We start from the raw sequence: 19,603 nt of genomic DNA, 5'->3' as shown, positions 1-19,603 counted from the left end.
CCTCCTGCTGATTATTCTGGGAGTTATCCTGGCTGGTGTCTTGCCTGCCTCTGGCCCCCGTGTCCTTCCCAGACCCCGGTGCCCCTTTATCTCAGGGTTCTGTCCCCAGCAGTAACACCTGGCCTCAGTGGCTACTGCCAGTCAACACCTAGCCCCCGCTTACTGGGGCAGACTGGAGTCTGTAAACCACTCATCACTGGCAAGGGGGGTTTGGACCTACTGCCTTTGCCTAACCCCGGGCTGCACCTTTGCAACCCCAGTACCTGTTTTGGCCTTTAACCAGGCCCACAGCCTGGGGATTTCCCAGGCTGGAGCTCCCCAGCTCCCCCTCCCTTTCCTCAGCACTGCTCTGTCTCAAGTACCCTTCTCTCCCAGGCAGCCTAGTCCTTCTCTCTCAAGAGCTAGAGAGAGACTGACTCAGCTGCTGGTTCACAGCCCTTTTACAGGGCTAGCTGTAACCTGATTGGGGCATGGCCCCAGCTGTGGCTGCTTTCCCAGTGGCCTAGCCTTTACTCTCAGCCCCAGCCCTCTCCAAGGGCTGGATTTTAACCCCTTCTGACTGGAGCAGGGTGACCGCCCCTCTACAGCCATATTTTCTGATTCATGGGCAGAACACCTGGAACATCTCGGGAAAGTCTCCGAGCACATAAGGGAGGCAGGACTCACTGTTAAGGCTGAAAAGTGTCAAATAGGCTTAAACAGAGTGACTTATGGGTGGGTCAAGGAACTATCAACCCCCTACAGGCCAAAGTGGATGCTATCCAAAAGTGGCCTGTCCCAAAGTCAAAGAAACAGGTCAAATCCTTCTTAGGCTTGGCCGGATATTACAGGCGATTTGTACCGCACTACAGCCAAATCGCTGCCCCACTGACAGACCTGACAAAAAAGAAACCACCAAATGTAGTTCAGTGGACTGAAGAGTGTCAGAAGGCCTTTAACCAGCTTAAAGCGACGCTCATGTCTGACCCTAATCTAGTGTCCCGGAACATGCACTCTGCTCTTAAAGGCCCAGGACACACTTCTCAGAGCCAGGGCAGGATTGAGCATTTCCGCTGTCTCACACCCACCCAGCAGCCTATGTAACCACCCATTCTTAGTGCTGTTACTCCCCCATCTCTCCACCTGCCCCCTTTCTGGTTTGTTACACACAGGTTGACAAGGTGTCCCTGTTTGGCTGAGACAGGAGAATTCATTTAGTCTCCTTTCAGGGTTAAAAGCCCAGGTGGTTCACATGGTAGGAATACCCCCAATTAGCCAGATGAACAGGCAGAGAGTTAAATTGTGGGAATCAAAGCGCCCTCTAGCCGGGATGCTCCTGGAAAGTGTGACAGCCTGGAATATTCAATTTCAATTCCACCGGGGAGAGACTGGGAGGAAATGAACTGAGAGGGAGAGAAGAAATCCAATGCAAACACTAATGCAATCTCTATCCTCCCTAAAGAGCCCCCCTTTTTATGGAGCAGCTTTGGGTAGAGGGCGAGGCCTTTGTCCCCAGGACAGGCACCTGGCTGCCCTCTATCCACAGGAACATTCTGTTGGTGTTGCTTTTACTGAGTCTGTTCCCCCGAAGTGACCCCAGTGACTGTGATGCGTTGGCAGGTTTCTGAGTGGGAGCGGAAGTGGAGTCCTGGAGCTGACACCTCACAGGAGCGGGGAGCTCACAAAGTCCAGCTAGTTCTGAAAACCTCAGATTCACCTTGAGAGGATGGCGAAGGCTCAGGCTCCCTTTTCCAGCCTTTCCTCTGCATCCCACCCAGGGCCGGCTCTGGCTTTTTTGCAGCCCCAAGCAAAAAAAACAAAAAACAAAAAAACGGGGTGGCCAGAACGGCAAAGCAAAAAAAACCCCAAAAAACCCTGCAGCGCAGCTGGAGCGGCAAAGCAGGGGGAAAAAAACCTGCGGGGTGGAGCCAGGGGGCAGGGGGACTCCCAGACGTGCCCCGGCTAGCGGGGGGGAGGGGGAAGGGGCGGGGAAGGGAGTGGTGGGAGAAGGGGGGCGGCCAGGACTTCAGCGGGCAGGGGGGCGCTCCGGTCGGCGGGCAGGGAAGGACTCGGGCTGCCCTGGCACCGGCTTGGGCAGACGAAGTGCGCAGCCCGCTCCCAGCAGGGCGCTCCCTTCCTCCACGCCGCTTCCCCCTACAGGGCGGCCGGATCGGCAAACCAAAAAAAAAAAAAAAAAGTGGCCGTGCCACCCTAGGATTGGGCGGAATGCCGCCCCCGTAGAATCTCCCGCCCCAAGCATGAGCTTGCTTGGCTGGTGCCTGGAGCCGGCCCTGATCCCACCCAATGAAGAGTCCAAGCCAGAGCAGGAGTCACTTTTCCTCTTGGTGTGATGGAGAGACCGTGGTTAGGGCAGGGAAGTTAGGACTACTGGGTTCTGTCTTGCATCCTGCCACTAAATCTCCACGCCCCACCCCCCAGCACCAGCTCACCTCTGCTCCGCCGCCTGCCGCGTCCTGCTTCTCCCCACTCCCTCCACCACTTGTGCCGCCATACAGCTGATTAGTGCAAGCCTGGGAGGGAGGGGGGAGGAGGAGGAAAGCGGCGCGGTTGGGGAAGAGGCGGGGCCAGGGCGGGGATTTGGGGAGGGAGGACTCCTGGGTTCTGTCTTGCATCCTGCCACTCAATCTCTGTGTGATCGTGGCCCATTCATGTCTCCCTGTACCTCAGTTTACCTATCCATATAATGGGGATATGTTCATAGGGACTTTCCTTTATTAAGAGTTTGGAAGACCCTTCAATGGAAGGTGCTGCACAGTATGATGATAGTTACTGCTGAGAATAATTAAACTATGATCCCTGATCGACAGCCCTGTGTGGCTGCAGAAAGTGTTCATATCTCCCCTCAGTCATCTGTCTCCAGATCTGTCAGTCTACTATCATCTGAGCCATCCTGGGTATTTACAGGATTCAGACCCTATGGAGATCTAGGCATTATCTATAGTTTTCTTACTAATCAATCCTATTTTTTAAATATACACAGATACACAGAGCAGCCAATTCCTTTTTGACTCAACACAGAGCCGAAGAGTTCTCATCTCCCTTTGGGAAGGTCCCTTAATTACTGTTTACTCCTAAAGATGGATTCAGAATGCAGCAGCACAGACAGGTTTCTCTCCAGCCCGTTTACATTCAGATGCCCCTAGAGGTTGAGTGAATCCCACTGGGATTGCACAGAGCTATATTATAAATGATGCACACCCCTGTGTCGGCTCTGGGCATGGGATGTGGCTGCAGATGCACTGGCGAGAGAGGTGTAGGACACGGCTACCTGAGGGAGATTTGCACGGAAGACACTTCTGTTGCAGGATTCACAGGTACCCATCTCTTCCTGAGGAGCTCACTTGCTCGAAAAACCCACTGCAATGTGGGTGTGATGGGATAGAGAATAGGTCTGTGGTTCTTTCTGCTCTGCACAGACATTAAACATCCCAGTTCCCTTGCCACAGGTGATGAGTTTGCTTCAGTATCATGAGGAAATATGTCCCTCTTTCTTGTTCCTCGCCGGCTGATGGCCTCCAGCCCAAGGTGGCTGCATTTCACTGACACAAGAATAAATTCTGAGGCCGTAGCCCGTACTTTGCTCAGACCCCATTGAGGTAAATCTCCCCTTGGAGTAGGAATTGAGTAAAGATCACATAATCCAGCTGTGTTTTAATGCACAAACACTATCACCTCCTACTCTTTCATTTCAGGGTTCTGGCTGTTAAAGTGGGGGCTGTTACTTGACTTTTATCTGATGGAAAGCATGGAGGCCAAATAAGCACTGAGTAGAGGAATATTGAATGCAACGAGAAGGGAAAGGAAGGGTCAGTTACTCAACCCCATGCCAAGATGCAGGATTTGTTGTGTCTTAGTCATCCAAGACTAATGGCTATCCACACTCCTTTGGAAAACCTCCAGTGAAGGTGCTTCCACGGCCTCCCGGGGTATCTGTACCATTGAACTCCTGTTCTTAAAGTTAGGAAGTTTTTTCCTCAGATTTCATCTAAATCTGCTGTGCTGTAGTTTGAACCCATTGACTCTTGTCCTGCCCACTGTGGAGAAACAGAACAACTTTTCTCCATCTTTTTTATGGCAGCCTTTCAAGTAGCTGAAGACCGTTGTCATATCCCCGCTCAATCTCCCCTTTTACAAATTAAACATATCCAGTTCCTTCAGCCTTTGCTCATATGGTTTGTATTCCATCCTCTCTGTCTCTCAACCCTGGATCCTTTTCAGTTTCTCAACATCCTTCCTATACACTGGTGACCCAAACTGGACACAATGCTCCAGCTGAGGCCTAACGAGCACTGAGTAGAGGAATACTATCACCTCCCGTGACTTACATTCTATGCCTCTGTTAATGCAACCCACAACTGCATTTTCTTTTTTTGCAACAGTAAAATAATCCACACCCCTCAGAGTTGAAGCTATTTCAACCTAACCCCAGTGTAGACACCATGAGGTCAACAAAATAATTCTTTCATCGACCTAGTTACCCCCTCTCGGGGAGGTGTATTACCTATGCTGACGGGATAGCCCCTGCTGTCTCTGTAAGTGGTTACTACACTGAAGCACTATGTAGCATTTTAAGTGTAGACACGCCCTCAAGCAGATGTTCCAGAAAAGCATCCACTCTGGATCTCCAGATATGAGGAGCTGGAGAATCCACCACTTCACTTTGCAGTTTGTGCCAACTGTTAATCTCCTTCCATGCTAAAAATATGGCCGTCATTTCCACTTGGGTCTTGCTCTGCCTTTCTCCGCTAGATTAAAGAACCCATTATTACCCACTTTTTTCTGACCAGGAATGTCTCGCTTGATTGGGGTTTTTTTATAAGATAAATGGATGAAGCTCTTTTAGTCTCTTACAGTCTGGCATTTTCTCCTGCCTCCACTCATTTTGGGGGCTCTTTTCTGCACTCTCCAATTTTTCAACATCCTTTTTGGAATGTGGACCCCAGGACTGGATACAGTCGGTTTCACCAATGCCATGTGCAGAGGTAAAATACTTCCCCTGCTCCAACTCAACACTACCCTGTTTATGCATCCAAGGATTGCATTAGCCCTTTTGGCCACAGCATCATACAGGTAGCTCACGATGAGTTGATTGTCCACAATGACCTCTAAATCCTTTTCAGGGTCCCTGCGTTCCATAATACAGTGCCTATGTCTGCGGGTCTGTCCTGCATTCCCTGTTCTGAGAGGATCACTTTGCATGTGACTGTATTAAAACATTTTGTTTGCATGGGCCAAGCTTACCAAATGCTCCTGATAAATCTGTATGACTGCCCTGGCCTCCTCATTGAAATCACACTGCCAATCTTTGAGTCATCCACAAATTTTATCTGCAGTGATTTTATATTTGCTTTCCATATAATTCATGAACATATTGAATAGCATCAGGCCTAGAACTTACCCCTGCAGAACACCACTAGAAACAGCCACATTCACTGACAATAGCCCATTGACAATGGCTTCCTGAGATTTGTCAGTTAGACACTTTTAGTCCATTTTACATATGCCCTACTGATATTATGCAGTGTTTAGTTTTTAATCTAAATATTTTCCACTACTAAATCAAATGTGTGAGAGAAATTGAAGTTCCTTGCATCTACATAGTTCCCTTGCTCTACCAAACATATACTCTCATTAAAGGACAAAATTGGGTTTATTTGACAAGACATGTTTTTCATAAACCATGTTGTTGACTGGCGTTAATCATATTCCTAGACTTTTTTTTTAACAAATCCCCTACCATCTTTTCCATTGTTTACTAAGCTTCAATTATTTTAAATTTGCCCTTCATTTTTTTAACACTTTAAATTTAATACAGAAATAAAGATTTCCTTTATTTTATTTTATTTTTTGGCTCTGCTGCTGCCTGATCACATACCTCTGGTTCTGAGTGAGATGTGTGGTTGATTGGTCAGTGCATAACTCTGGTGTCGTCACTCTAAGGTCCTACTGTAGATGCTGATTAACATCCTCCCTGACAGCTGATGGACTGGAAAGTATTTCGTCTCCTCATGTGATATGAGTACACCATACTGCTTCTTTCTGAATGCAGAACAAATCTATTTCATGAACACATCTAACTTTTCAGGTACATTAAAAAGTTTTCTTTCACTTTCTAGGAACTGGTCTAAACGTTTTCTAGGATTACTTTTGTTCTTAAAGTACTTCAATAACTTCCTTTTTGTGATCCTTAGCCTTGCCAGGCATGTATTTTCCATGATGTCTTTAACATCCCTTATCAATTTTCATAACTTCCAATTTGTATTGCTTGCTATCTATCTTCCCTGTCCCCCATTTTTACATACTGCTTTTCTCCCCAACTGTTGCTTCCCCTTTGAGACAGAACTGGGTTTTTTGGTAAAGTTATCCACTTTCTTGATGGTGGAATTGTGGCTTTTTAGATATCTAACAAACTCTTCTTGAAAAACTCCCAATTTTCATTCCCATTTTTCTGTCTAATATATTCCTCCCAGTCAGTTTTGCTGATAGTTTGCCTCAGCTTTTGGGAGTTAGCCCTTTTGAACCAGTAAGGAACTATAGATAGTACTGGTTGGGAACTGTTTTCTGTTTCTCCATTTGAATGTAATCAGTTCCATTCTTTTACTTTGTTCTCCTCTATCATATGCCCCCTTCTTTCCCTCTTCTCTAAACTAAACAGTCCCAGATGTGTAGGAATTATTGATGCATGGAGCACCATAAAATATGGAATTGGCATTATTAGGGTCAATTTTTCACATTTAATTTCTCTGAATAATGAAAGTGTCATTTTTCAGTGTGTGAACGGTGACCAAACTGCTTTACCCATGAGAACAGTCTCCAGTAGTGCATGTAGTGTCTCATATTAACATTGTCTCTCCATCCAGGTATTTGTACTGCGACCATCACCCTAGAGCCTGGGCACATACAGGAAATCAGGGGAACGTAGGGTACATGCAGGAGACACCGTTCTGCCTCAGAGTTGGACACCTTCTCCCCTACTCCATGTCAGATTCCAACACAACCGACTTCACCAACCTCTCCACCTTCATCCTGCTGGGCATTCCTGGACTGGAGGCAGCCCATGTCTGGATCTCCATCCCCTTCTGCACCATGTACATGATAGCCATCTTGGGGAACATCACCATCCTGTTCATTGTGAAGATGGAGCCGAGCCTCCATGGGTCCATGTACTATTTCCTCTGCATGCTGGCCATCATCGACCTGGTCCTGTCTATGTCCATCGTGCCCAAAACGCTGAGTATCTTCTGGTTCAATTCCAGGGAGATCGATTTCAGTGCCTGCCTCACCCAGATGTACTTCATTCACTGCTTCTCAGTGATGGGGTCTGGGATCTTCGTAGCCATGGCTTTTGATCGCTATGTGGCCATCTGTGATCCCCTGAGACATTCCACCATCCTGACGAACCCCATGGTGGCCAAGATTGGTCTGGCCGTGGTGCTGCGTGGTGGCATAGTTGTACTGCCCCATCCCCTCCTGGCGAGGAGGTGGCCATATTGTAGAACCAACATCATCCCCCACTCATACTGTGAGCACATAGCCGTGGTGAAGCTGGCCTGCGCCGACATCAGCGTCAGTAGTTACTACGAACTCTCTGTGGCATTCTTATTGACGGGTCTGGATGTGTTTTTTATCACTGTGTCCTATATCCAGATCCTCAGGGCCATCTTCAGCCTTCCTACAAAGGATGCCCGGCTCAAGACTTTTCGGACCTGCAGCTCACACCTCTGTGTCATTTTGGCCTCTTACATCCCACCTCTCTTCTCCTTTCTCACACACCGTTTTGGCCACAATGTGCCCCTGCATTTCCACATTCTTATTGCCAACGTGTACCTTCTGCTGCCCCCCATGCTACACCCCATCATCTATGGTGTGAGCACCAAACAGATCTGGGACAGGCTTCTCCAGCTCTTTAATCATAAAGGGACCTAAACCTTTCTCCTGTTGCTTTGGCTCTCAGACCGAGCTCTGTGCAGAGATCACCGGGGACATGGTACTTGGCCTTCATCCTGAATCACTTGCTGGATAGTCATAGAGACATTAAACCCTTTCCTGATATTACTGTGCTGTGTCAGAATGACAAAATCGGGCATCAGTCCATGTCCAATTCACTGGGTTGCCTCCTTTCTAATTTCTGGTAACTGGACCCCTGAAACTCCACCCCTTGCCCCATCAGTTGGGTATTGGTCCTGCTTTGAGCAGGGGGTTGGACTAGATGACCTCCTGAGGTCCCTTCCAACCCTGATATTCTATGATTCTGTGATCTGTTCTCCCAAGGATCTCCCCCTGCTCTGCCTCTTCACCCGAAAGCCCGACGCTTGTCACTTGCTCCTCTATTCCCCTCCCCCATCACTCACTGGATCATTTCCACCTCCCTCCACCCATCCCAGCTACAAACGAGCCATATCAGATTTTGGTACGGGTGGCAACTCTAACCGTGATTCCAGGGGCTAATTAGTTTTTGGCAGGTAACTTAGGAATTTGCTGACAGGAGCAAAGTGTCTAATTCCTGTATCAAAGAAATATAATTAAATAAATATTACACTCACTCAGCTCTAAGTTCTGACATCCTGTGGCAAATCACTTAAGGGACACTGATTAGGTTTAAAATTTTAATGTATATTTTTACTTTGTTAGTTACTTTGCAGAGATAGCAAACCCATCAGGACTCCTGGGTTCTATCTCAGCTCTGGGAGGGGAGTGGGGACAAGTTGGTTACAGCAGGCGGCAGATACATCTTGTTGCCCAATCTCTGGATTATGTATTAATAATATTGATTATTTAAGAATCCCCAGATATCACTTTAACGGTTGACAGATTCTTGCCCAAGATCAGGCCCGGTATTATTCAAGTTATTATATTGTTGAGAACCCCGATGTGCGCAGTTGCAACACTCACACTATAGGAATTCTTTAATTTTTACAAATATACTATATTAATATGTTTAGCACAGTCACAAACACCCCAACTCAGTAAGGTAGATAGAGATACTACAGAACGTACACCTGCACATCCATATACTCACATCTTCTGCTGTAGAACAACCTGAAATGTTGGCCATCATCTTCCTCATTACCATCACCTTCCCCATCATCGCCAGTGGCCATCATTCTGACACCTCCTAAGGACGACATCTCCTTCTCCTACCAGCCTTAGGCTGTAATGCCACTTTTATAATATGTTATGCTGATGTGATTATGTTTGATGCATTTTTCTGTATTTGTATTTCCTCATCTTACTAATGTTGGGGTGTCTTTTTCCTAACGGTTTGTATATTAATGATTTTAACTTATTATCATATATATCAGTTTGTTACCATGGCCATTTTGTGGTTTGGTATTACATTTGTTATTTTTTGTTATATATGTCAGTTCATTTCCAGGACACTTCTGTGGTTGAATCATGTACCCGAGGTCCCAACTTCACCTTAAACTCTATTTTCAGCTCCCCAGATAGTTGAGGTTTTCTGTGGGATCATGTATCTGTGCAAAGTTTATCAGTTTAAAGTTTGTAGGCTTTAAGCTGTATGCTAATTTGCTGAAGCTAATATCTTACAGGAGACGGGTTTGTCTGTATGTTGTATTACTGCTGTCAAGGCTGATTCCCTACTCTGGCACTTCGAGTACCAAAGGTGGAAGCCCACAAGGACTCTAAAAATTAATAGTTCCCTTTGTGACGGGTTGGATCACAGAACCCCCCCTGGGATCTGCCACCCAATGTGCCAAGACTACCTCTGCCTCTGCCTTCCCTGCCATCTCGGGACCCCAGCACCCTGTCTTGCTGAGCCAGACATGCCTGTCTGCTCCAACAAAGACCCAGGGTCTGAATTACTTGCCCCAAATCTGCAGGCTTGACTGAAAGCTGCTTGCAGAAGTGTTCCTGTCTTTAACACTCAGATGCCCAACTCCCAATGGGGTCTAAACCCAAAGAAATCCGTTTTAGCTGTATAAAGCTTATACAGGGTAAACTCATAAATTGTTCACCCTCTATAACACTGATAGAGAGATATGCACCTCCCCCAGGTATTAACACAGACCCTGATTAATGACCCGTTGCCTCTCCCCGGCCCAGCAGTAACTGGACACTGCCAGATCCCTTCTTAATTGGAGTTCAAGTTGAAAACTGGATACCTGGCAACTCTAATGGCACTCAAACACAGAAGCCAAAAAGTTGACTCTATGGGTAAAACTCAGATGGGTGGAAAACCTATTAACCACGTTTGATTGTATGAACCAGCTGTATAATTAAGGTTCTTGAATCAGGCTTGCAGCAGTGATGGAATAAACTGCAGGTTCAAATCAAGTCTCTGGAGCACATCCACAGCTGGGATGGGTCATCAGTCCTTTGTTCAGAGCTTCGGTTTGAAGCAAAGTCCCTCCAGAGGTATGAAACAGGATTGAAGACAAGATGGAGATGAGGCAGCTGCCTTTTATAGCCTCTTCCAGGTGAAAGAAAACCTCTTTCTTCTTACTGTGGAAAATTAGAGCAAAATGGAGTTTGGAGTCATGTGGGCAAATCACATGTCCATGCATGACTTAGTTCTTTACAGGCGGCAGCCATTGCTCACATGCTATCTTGAATATCCCCAGGAAGACTTCTTACGTGGATTGGAGTCTTCCAGGACCCATTGTCAGTTAAGTGTTTCTTGACTGGGCATTTAATTTGCAAATTCCTTTCTCAAGAAGCTGAACAAATGCTTTACTAAGGCTACTTCGGAATCAAAACACATTGATACACAAGCACATAGCCAATATTCATAACTTCAACTACAAAATGATACACACAGAGATATCATAATCATAATTAGCAAATCATAACCTTTCCACAGACACCTTACACGACAACCTTTGTACAATATTTGCTGCAAATATATAACAGTGATTGCACCAATGATCTATACGGTCACAGGTTATATTAATAACGTCACACACATTTTCAGACTTTTGATCACAGGGCTGATCTACAAAGTGTTAAAAGGTACACAGAACTTTACAAAAACAACTGTGGGTAACACTACAATTACACTGATTTACTACTTGGGATTTGTATGTTCAGCATCTAAGGAGGGTCTTCGGCACTCTGCCTCCGCATTAGTCAGTGACCAAAGTGAAGAAGGGGTGGATTTTTTGGCATGGCCATACCCTGGGGTTGGGAAGGAGCTCCACATGGGGCTAGCCAACATAGGAAGTCCCCTTACATCTTTATCTCACTGGACCCTGGCATACCAAGACCCCAAAGATGATCTTAGACTGAGATTCCTACTGCAGGACACACTGAGGAGAAAGGAAAACCAGTAGCTAAACACATGTTAAGATTTAGGGAGGAGTTGGAAGACACAATGGGTATTGAACAAACAAAAGTATCCAAACACAAGGTGTGGTATTATAAAAATACTTGGAAATGCCTACCTGTGATAAAAGATTTGGTGTTGGTTAAATCTCAAAATGCAAAGTTAGTTGCTAATGGTAAATCTTGTGACAAAAAAATTTGGTACCGATGGTAAACATATGAAAAGGTGTAACATAAATGATTTTTGGGGAAAAGCTAGGAGTAATCAACAAGAAGCCGTTCATGGCTATTGCTTCTCAGCTAACACCTGTTCACAGGCTCAAAGCTTGTCAGAGGAGGGAAATGATAATAAACCTGGTCTGCAGTCTGGAGGGGGAAACTGAGGCACAACACCTCATGGCATTGATGAATATATGTATTGAGTTATCACTAGTCAGAAAAGCACAATGGTTAACAATGCTGCACAGAAAGCACACTTGCTGACTTTTGAGATCACTAGGCTAATCTACAAAGTGTTGAAAGGTGCACAGAAGTTTGCAAGAACACCTGTGGGTAACACTATAATGTTTGCAAAACTTGGGAGTTGTATGGTCAAAAAGTAAAGAGCATTGAACATACTGCTTCTGCATCATTCAGTGACTAATAGTCCTACAGTAAACTAAGGGGGGAGGTGTGATTCTCTGTTCCCCAAAGCAACACCCTGTCTGCACCATATTTACCATGGTGATCAATCTTGTGGCTTCTCTTCTGTTTTCCACTAATTGTGCTGGGGGCTTTTGCTTGGAAAAATGAAGCTCCCTATACATGGCAGAAGCTATAAAATGTGGAAGTGACATCATCACTTGGCCTCACTCCCCCACAACTCAACACCAAAGACTTTAGAACCTGGGACTGAACTGGGGCTGTGGTCCCAGGCTGAAGGGATTTCTAGCCTATGTATGGAAGATTGGTGGATTGTTTGTCCCATCAGGGTGACACACTGTTTGATTCAAAGCCTGTCTAGTGTATAGAACTTAGATTGTGATGTTGTTTATTTCTCAGATTTCAACTTTGTTCTTTACACTATTACTTATAATCACGTAAACAATTGATCTTTCTGTAATTAATAAATCTGTTTTATTTTATTTTTTTTACTTAATACAGGATGTTGTTTGAAACGTAAAAGGGAAATCTGCTCAGGCTGATGCATTGTCCTCTCCACATTGAGGGAGGGGCAGACTGGGAAATAAACATATACTGGTCAGGCTTTTGGCCAGGGCAAGATGGTAGGGCTCTTGGGTCCTAGGCTGGAGAACTGAGGGGAATTGGTTGGAGACTCTCTATTGTTTCATGGATGGCTAGTGAAAGCATTCATGTAACTGCAGCTGGGTGTGTCCCTGTCTGTGTATAGCTGTGTAAGTGCAAGACCTGAGAGGATTGCAGCTTGTCACAGCCTCACAGTGTGAGAGGGGGCCCAGATAGGTATGACAGAGGGCTCGGTGGTCCCCAGTTCCAGGGTGCACCCCAGGGAATTCTGTCACCACCCCCACAGTTTCCATTTCCTTGTTGTCATGTGGTCACTTACTGACAGAGAGACCGTGGTTATGGAAGGGAAGTCGGGACACTTGGGTTCTGTCAGTCAGTCTCTGTGTGACCTTGGACAAGCCATGTCTCCCCATGCCTCAGTTTACCGATCAGTGAAATGGGAATGGTTCATAGTGACTTTCTTTTGTTAGGTGTTTTGAAGATGACTCAATGAAAGTTGCTACACAGTATGATGATAGTTACTGATGAGAAGTACTGATCTCTGATCCCTTCGCGACAGCCCCATGTGTTTGCTCTAACTGCTTGTGTCTCCTCCTAGTCAACTTTCTCAGATCTCTCTGAATACTATCTGCCCATCTATCCTGAGAATTTACAGGATATCAGATCCTCAGGAGAGTTAGGCATTATCCCTAGTTTTCTTACTCATCAACTATATTTTTTTAAATATGTACACACAAACATACAGAGCAGCCAATTCCTCTCTGACTCAGCACAGAGCCCATGAGTTCTCATCTCCCTTTGGGAAGGTCCCTTAATTACTGTTTACTCCTAAAGATAGATAATTAGCATAGAAGTGGATACATGCTTGCCTACAGCCTGTTTACATTCAGATGCTCTCTTCTCTAGAGGCTGAGCGAACCCCACTGGGACTACACAGAGCTATATTATAAATTGTGCACACCACTGTGTCGTCTCTTGGCATGGGATGTTGCTGATGATGCTGGGTTGAGAGAGGTGTGGGTCACGGATACTTGAGGGGGATTCCTAAGGAGGACACTTCCGTCTCAGAATTCACAGGTACCCATCTCTTGCTGAGGAGCTCAGCTGATTGACAAACCCTGTGAAACTTGGGTGTGGAGGGATAGAGAGTAAGTCTGTGGTCCAGTCCACTCTGCACAAACATGAAACTTCCCAGGGCCCTTCCCATAAGAGATGAGTTTGCTAAAGAATCACTGGCCAAAATGTCACTCTTTTCTGTGCACCCTTGCACATCCTGCTGGATGGACTTCAGCCCCAAGGTGGTGCATTTCAGTGGCACAGTGAATCCATCAGGATGAAAGGTGTTAGTAGATGTGCAATACAAGACCATAGTTTGCTCTGGACCCAGTGAGGCAAAATTCCCCTTGGAGCAAGAATTGAGTACAGACATCAGGAGCCAACTGTGTGTTAATGAACAGACACTGTCACACTCTCCTCTTGCATTTCAAGGCTCTGTCTGTTAATGGGGCAGAGGGACAGGGGATGTTTCCTGAAGTTTATCTGCTGAAAAGCTTGGAGGTGCTAGGGCTCCACACTAGAACAATAATGATTTTTTAAAACAACATGGTTAACATATACTTTCTCCTAACTTCATTCGAAAAGTTTGCTGAATTGTTATGCCTGAAACTTTTAAAAAAACAATTCTGATTGAAGCAGATACCCAGCATGGGAAATTTCAGTCTAAACACCTAAAATTTGGCAAGCTTATAAGCAACTTAAAAAGAGGTCTTCTAATGGAAGGTGTTAGACAGCCTTAACTACAGGTGATGCCACCAGCACCACCTACAATGGCCAATCCATTTGTGAATCCCATTCTTCTATGCTCTTCACTCCAATAATGTTGGTAGCAAGGAGTTCTACAAGACAAATATGAATTGTGTTAGCAATTATCTCTTCTCAATGTTATATGTTCAGACTTCAAATTTAACAAAATGTTCCCTTGTTTATGTTTTGAGACACATTAAATATAAATGCCTGATCTACTTTCTTAATCAATAGATTCATAGGGTTTAAGGTCAGAAGGGATCATATGATCATCCAGTCTGACCTGCTGTAAAACACAGGCCCATTACATTTCTTCAGTTACATCTGTATTGAGCCAAAAGACTTGTGTGTGACTGAGGCCGGGTCTACACTAGGATTTTACATCATAGAAAGATAGAGCCATAGAGTTATAAGGGAATGCAAAGGACAGCTAGTGGTAAGACAGAATAACTTTCCTCCACCTTTTTATGGCAGCTTTTCAAGTATTTCAAGACCACTATCATGTCCCCCATTAATCTCCTCTTTTCCAAATAAACATACTGGTTCCTTTGGCTTGCTCATACGACTTGCATTCCATCCTTTGCATAACATTTCTTACTTTCCTATGGATCCTTTCCAGATTCTCTACATCCTTTCTATACATTGGTGAGCAAAATTGGACACATTACTCCAACTGAGACCTAACCCGCGCCGAATAGAGGACTACTATAACGTACTATGACTTGCATGTTGTACTTCTGCTAATATAACTTAACATGGCATTTCCATTTTTTGAAACAGCAGAAAAAATCCACACCCCAGAGAGATATAGCTATATGATAGAATCATAGAATCATAGAACTGGAAGGGACCTCAAGAGGTCATCATGTCCAGTCCCCTGCACTCATCGAAGGACCCGCCCCATCTATAACATCCCTGACAGATGATTGTCTAACCTGTTCTTTAAAATCTCCAATGATGGAGATTCCACAACCTCCCTAGGGAATTTATTCCAGTGCCTAACCACCCTGACAGTTAGGAAGTTTTTCCTAATGTCCAACCTAAACCTCCCTTGCTGCAATTTAAGTACATTGCTTCATGTCTTCTCTTCAGAGGTTAAGGAGAACACCTTTTCTCCCTCCATTTAACAACCTTGTAGGTATTTGAGAACTGTTATCATGTCCCCCCTCAGACTTCTTCTTTTCAGACTATACAAACATAGTTCTTTCAGTCTTCCCTCATAGGTCGTGTTTTCAAGACCCCTAATCATCCTTTTCTCCAGATTTCCCAGATCATTTTGAATGTTTATCCGATTCTCCAAAAGCCTTGCAACCCCTCCCAACTTGTTATCATCTGAAAACTTAATAAGTGTACTCTCTGTGCCATGATCTAAATCATTGATGAAGACATTGAAAAGACCCGGACCCAGAACTGATCCCTGGGGAACCCCACTTGTTATGCCCTTCCACCATCACTGTGAACCATTCATGACTACTCTGTGGGAGTGGTTTTCCAACCAGTTATGCATCCACCTTATAGTAGCTCCATCTAGGTTTTATTTCCCTTGTTTCCTAATGAGAAGGTTATGCGAGACTGTTTCAAAAGCTGTACTAACATCTCGATATACCACATCTATTGCTTGCCCCCATCCAGAAGGCTTGTTACCCTGTCAAAGAAAGCTATCAGGTTGGTTTGACACGATTTGTTCTTGAAAAATCCATGGTGACTATCACTTTTCACCTTATTATCTTCTAGATGTTTACAAATTGATTCCTTAATTATACCCATTTTCACTGGCATTCTCTATGTTAGGTGTAAAAACACCACCAACTTTCTTGAGGAAAACAGTGAAGGCATTAAGCACCTCTGCCATTTCCACATTTTTTGTTATTGTTTTTCCCTCTTCATTTAGTAATGGACCTACCCTGTTCTTGGTCTTCCACATTCTTCTAATGTATTTGTAGAATGTTTTCTTGTTACCCTCTATGTCTCCAGCTAGTTTGATCTCGTTTTGTGCCTTGGCCTTTCTAATTTTGCCCCCACATATGTGTGTTATTTGTTTATATTCCTCCTTTGTTATTTGACCTTGTTTCCACTTTTTGTAGGATCCTTTTTTTGTTTTTTAGATCATTCAAGATCTCCTGGATAAGCCACTGTGGTCCCTTGCCATACTTCCTATCTTTCCTACGCAGTGGGATAGTTTGCTCTTGTGCCCTTTGTGACGAAGTGGGGGATTTTCACGCAGAGGAAGTGGGACTCAGCGTCCCTGGGTGTTGCTGGTTTAACGAGGTGAGGGGAGAGGGAGTTTGTTGTTACAAAGGACCGGAGAGGGAACTTGGGACCCCAGCCAATGCCCTGGAGAATGGACACCCCAGCGACTGGTGACCTGACGACCCAGAGACGCAGAGCAGGAGTCGCAGTTGGTTCTGGCCAGTGGGAGGACCATGGGCTGTGAAGAGAGGACCCTGTGACCTAACCAGCCGGTTCCAGCCAGAGGAGGCCAGAGGACAGAAGAGGGGAGAGGAGGTCCACTGACGCTGTTTATGACCCTGTTTACCTGGAGAGAAGACAATGGATAGAGGGGGCTTGGGGCCGGTGACATCAGATGCCCAGCTGGGAAGCAGGGGGGATCTGGGCTGGAGAGGGGGAAGAGGCAGAGCCCAGCTGGATGCAGGGGAGTCTTGGATGTGCTGGGCTGAGGGAGGCCAGGCCTGAGGGTCAGAGAGTTTCCTGTGCTGTGTTCACCTCTGAATAAACCCTCCTGTTTTACGCTGGCTAAGAGTCACTCTGGTCTAGAGAACAGGGTTGCATCAACCCCTTCGGGGGGTGGAGGCCCCAGGGGTCCAGAGTGAGTGCACTCCCTTAGGGGGCCCACGGTGAGAGACAGATGTAAATCAGTTTCAATTTTTATTTCCCTCTGCTATATCATATGCTCTCTTCTTTGTCTCTTGTGTATCCTAAAGAGTCACGGACTCTTCTATCTGTTTGCATATGGCAGCCTCCCCCATTCTCAAAGGCTGTCTTGGAAATCACTTTTATATATGCTGTATCCTTAACAGAGACTGGGTAACCAAAACTGAACACGTATTCCAAACATGTTATTCTCCGTCCCATATCTTATGGATCTGAACATTTCTTTTGTTTTGTCCACTGCTGTGCATGAGCAGGTGTTTCTGTTGAGCTGCTATCAGTGGCACCCAGGTCTTTTCCCTGAGATACGTTCTAGTTGGGATGTTTCTCTCAGCACATGTCTTGACAAAAGTTTGTTTTTTTCCACTCTCAGATTTCGAGCAACTGGATGAATGGGGAACTCCCTACAGTATGGACTCCCTAGCCTGGCTCTCATTGCATAAAGGAACAATGATGGATAACCAGTATCCACATTTGTGTTTCCTGCTGGTGCCTCTTCAGGTTCCCCCACCACAAAGTGTAAGAATTATTAACTCAGGGAGCACCACAAAATAAGGAATTAGATTGAGTACTGTCATTGTTCATAGTTATTTTCTCTGAATAATAAAAATGTAATTTTAAGTGTGTGAAGAGCGATCAATCTGTTTCTCCCATGAGAACAGCCTCCACTAGTGCATGCAGTGTCTCATATTAACGTTCTCTCCATTCAGGCATTTCTACTGCGACCATCACCCAAGACCCTGAGAACACACAGAAAGTCAGGGGAACATACAGTACATGCAGGAGACACCCTTATGCCTTAGAGTTGTACACTTTCTCCCCTACGCCATGGCAGATTCCAACACAACCAACTTCACCAACCCATCCATCTTCATCTTACTTGGCATTCCTGGCCTAGAAGCAGCCTATATCTGGATCTCCATTCCCTTCTGCGCTATGTACACCATAGCTGTGTTGGGGAACTTCACCATCCTGTTCATTGTGAAGAGGGAGCGGAGCCTCCATGAGCCCATGTTCTATTTCCTCTGCATGCTGGCCATCACCGACCTGGTCATATCCACCTCAACTGTACCAAAAATGCTGAGCATCTTCTTGTTTAATTCCAGGGAGATCAGTTTCAGTGCCTGCCTCACCCAGATGTACTTCATTCACTCCTTCTCTGCGATGGAGTCTGGAATCCTCGTGGCCATGGCTTTTGATCGCTACGTGGCCATCTGCAATCCTCTGAGATATTCCACGACCCTGACAAACTCTGTTGTGGCCAAGATAGGCCTGGCGGTGGTGCTGCGCAGTGGCATACTCGCATTACCCTATCCCTTCCTGGCGAGGCAGTGGCCATACTGCAGAACTAACATCATCCCCCACTCCTATTGTGGGCATATGGCCGTGGTGAAGCTGGCCTGCGCTGAAATCCACATCAGTAGTTACTATGGCCTGTTTGATCTTTTCTCTGAGATTGGAATGGATGTGTTTTTTATCACCGTGTCCTATACTCAGATCCTCCGGGCCATCTTCCGCCTCCCCACAAAGGATGCCCGGCTCAAAACTTTTGGGACCTGCATCTCTCATGTTTGTGCGATCTTAGCTTTGTACATCCCAGATTTATTCTCCTCTCTAACGCAGCGGTTTGGCCACAATGTGCCACTGCACTTCCTTGTTCTCATTGTCAGTGTGTACCTGCTGGTGCCCCCTGTGCTACACCCCATCATTTATGGGGTGAGGATCAAACAGATCCGCGGCAGGCTACTCCAGCTCTTTACTCATAAAGAGACTTAAATGTTTTCTCCTTGTGTTCTGGCTCTCAGATTGAGCTCTGTGCAGAGCTGGCTGGTCCATGGTGCTGGGGCCTCTTCCCTCAATCACTTACTTGACAAAGAGACATTGAACCCTTTCCTGTCCTTACTGTGCTGTGTCAATGTGATGAACTGGGGAGTCAGTCTATGTAGAGTACACTGGGTTGCCACCTTTCTAATTGCTGGTAGCTGGATCCCTGAAATTGCAATCTTGCCTCATCTCTTCTGTCAAGCCTCGACCCTGCTGTGTGTCTTCTCCCCAAGGCCCTGCCCCTGTCACTTGCTCCTGTCTTCCCCTCCCCTTGTCAGCTGCGACCCAGTCATCTCTAAAACCGATATGTTCTCACATCTTATGGCAAGTCACTTAAGGGACACTGGTTAGTGTTAAAATTTAAATGTTTATTCTCAATTTGTTACTAACTCTGTGGAGAGAGAGACCCTGTCAGGAGTCCTGGGATCTATCACAGCTCTGGGAGGGGAGTGGGGTATAGTGGGTTGCAGCAGGAGGCAGATACATCTGGGATCGAAATAAGAAGATCAGAATGGCCATACTGGGTAAAACCAATGGTCCATGTAGCCCAGTAGCCTGT

At 45.7% G+C, this 19,603-nt stretch overlaps 2 protein-coding genes across 2 annotated transcripts; both read left to right on the top strand.

Annotated features, from left to right (window-relative positions):
• Positions 1-6,927: 6,927 nt before the first annotated feature.
• On the top strand, positions 6,928-7,926 carry LOC135887593 (olfactory receptor 52R1-like). The gene has a single exon (XM_065415316.1). The coding sequence runs from the start codon at positions 6,928-6,930 to the stop codon at positions 7,924-7,926; it is 999 nt and encodes a 332-aa protein (XP_065271388.1).
• A 10,071-nt stretch (positions 7,927-17,997) lies between these two features.
• Positions 17,998-18,996, top strand: LOC135892049 (olfactory receptor 52E4-like). Its single transcript, XM_065419744.1, has one exon. It carries the CDS (start codon positions 17,998-18,000, stop codon positions 18,994-18,996), a length of 999 nt encoding a protein of 332 aa, XP_065275816.1.
• The last annotated feature ends 607 nt before the right edge of the window (positions 18,997-19,603 follow it).

The sequence above is a fragment of the Emys orbicularis genome, chromosome 1 (assembly GCF_028017835.1).
Source record: "Emys orbicularis isolate rEmyOrb1 chromosome 1, rEmyOrb1.hap1, whole genome shotgun sequence".
In the NCBI taxonomy this organism is placed as follows: Eukaryota; Metazoa; Chordata; order Testudines; family Emydidae; genus Emys; species Emys orbicularis.
Note: the sequence above shows the minus strand (reverse complement) of the source record. Positions and strands in the feature narration are given on the sequence as shown.

Bases quoted from the DNA above. Each gene is read 5' to 3' on its own strand.
- LOC135887593 (XM_065415316.1), top strand. From the start codon at position 6,928: ATGCAGGAGACACCGTTCTGCCTCAGAGTTGGACACCTTCTCCCCTAC.
- LOC135892049 (XM_065419744.1), top strand. From the start codon at position 17,998: ATGCAGGAGACACCCTTATGCCTTAGAGTTGTACACTTTCTCCCCTAC.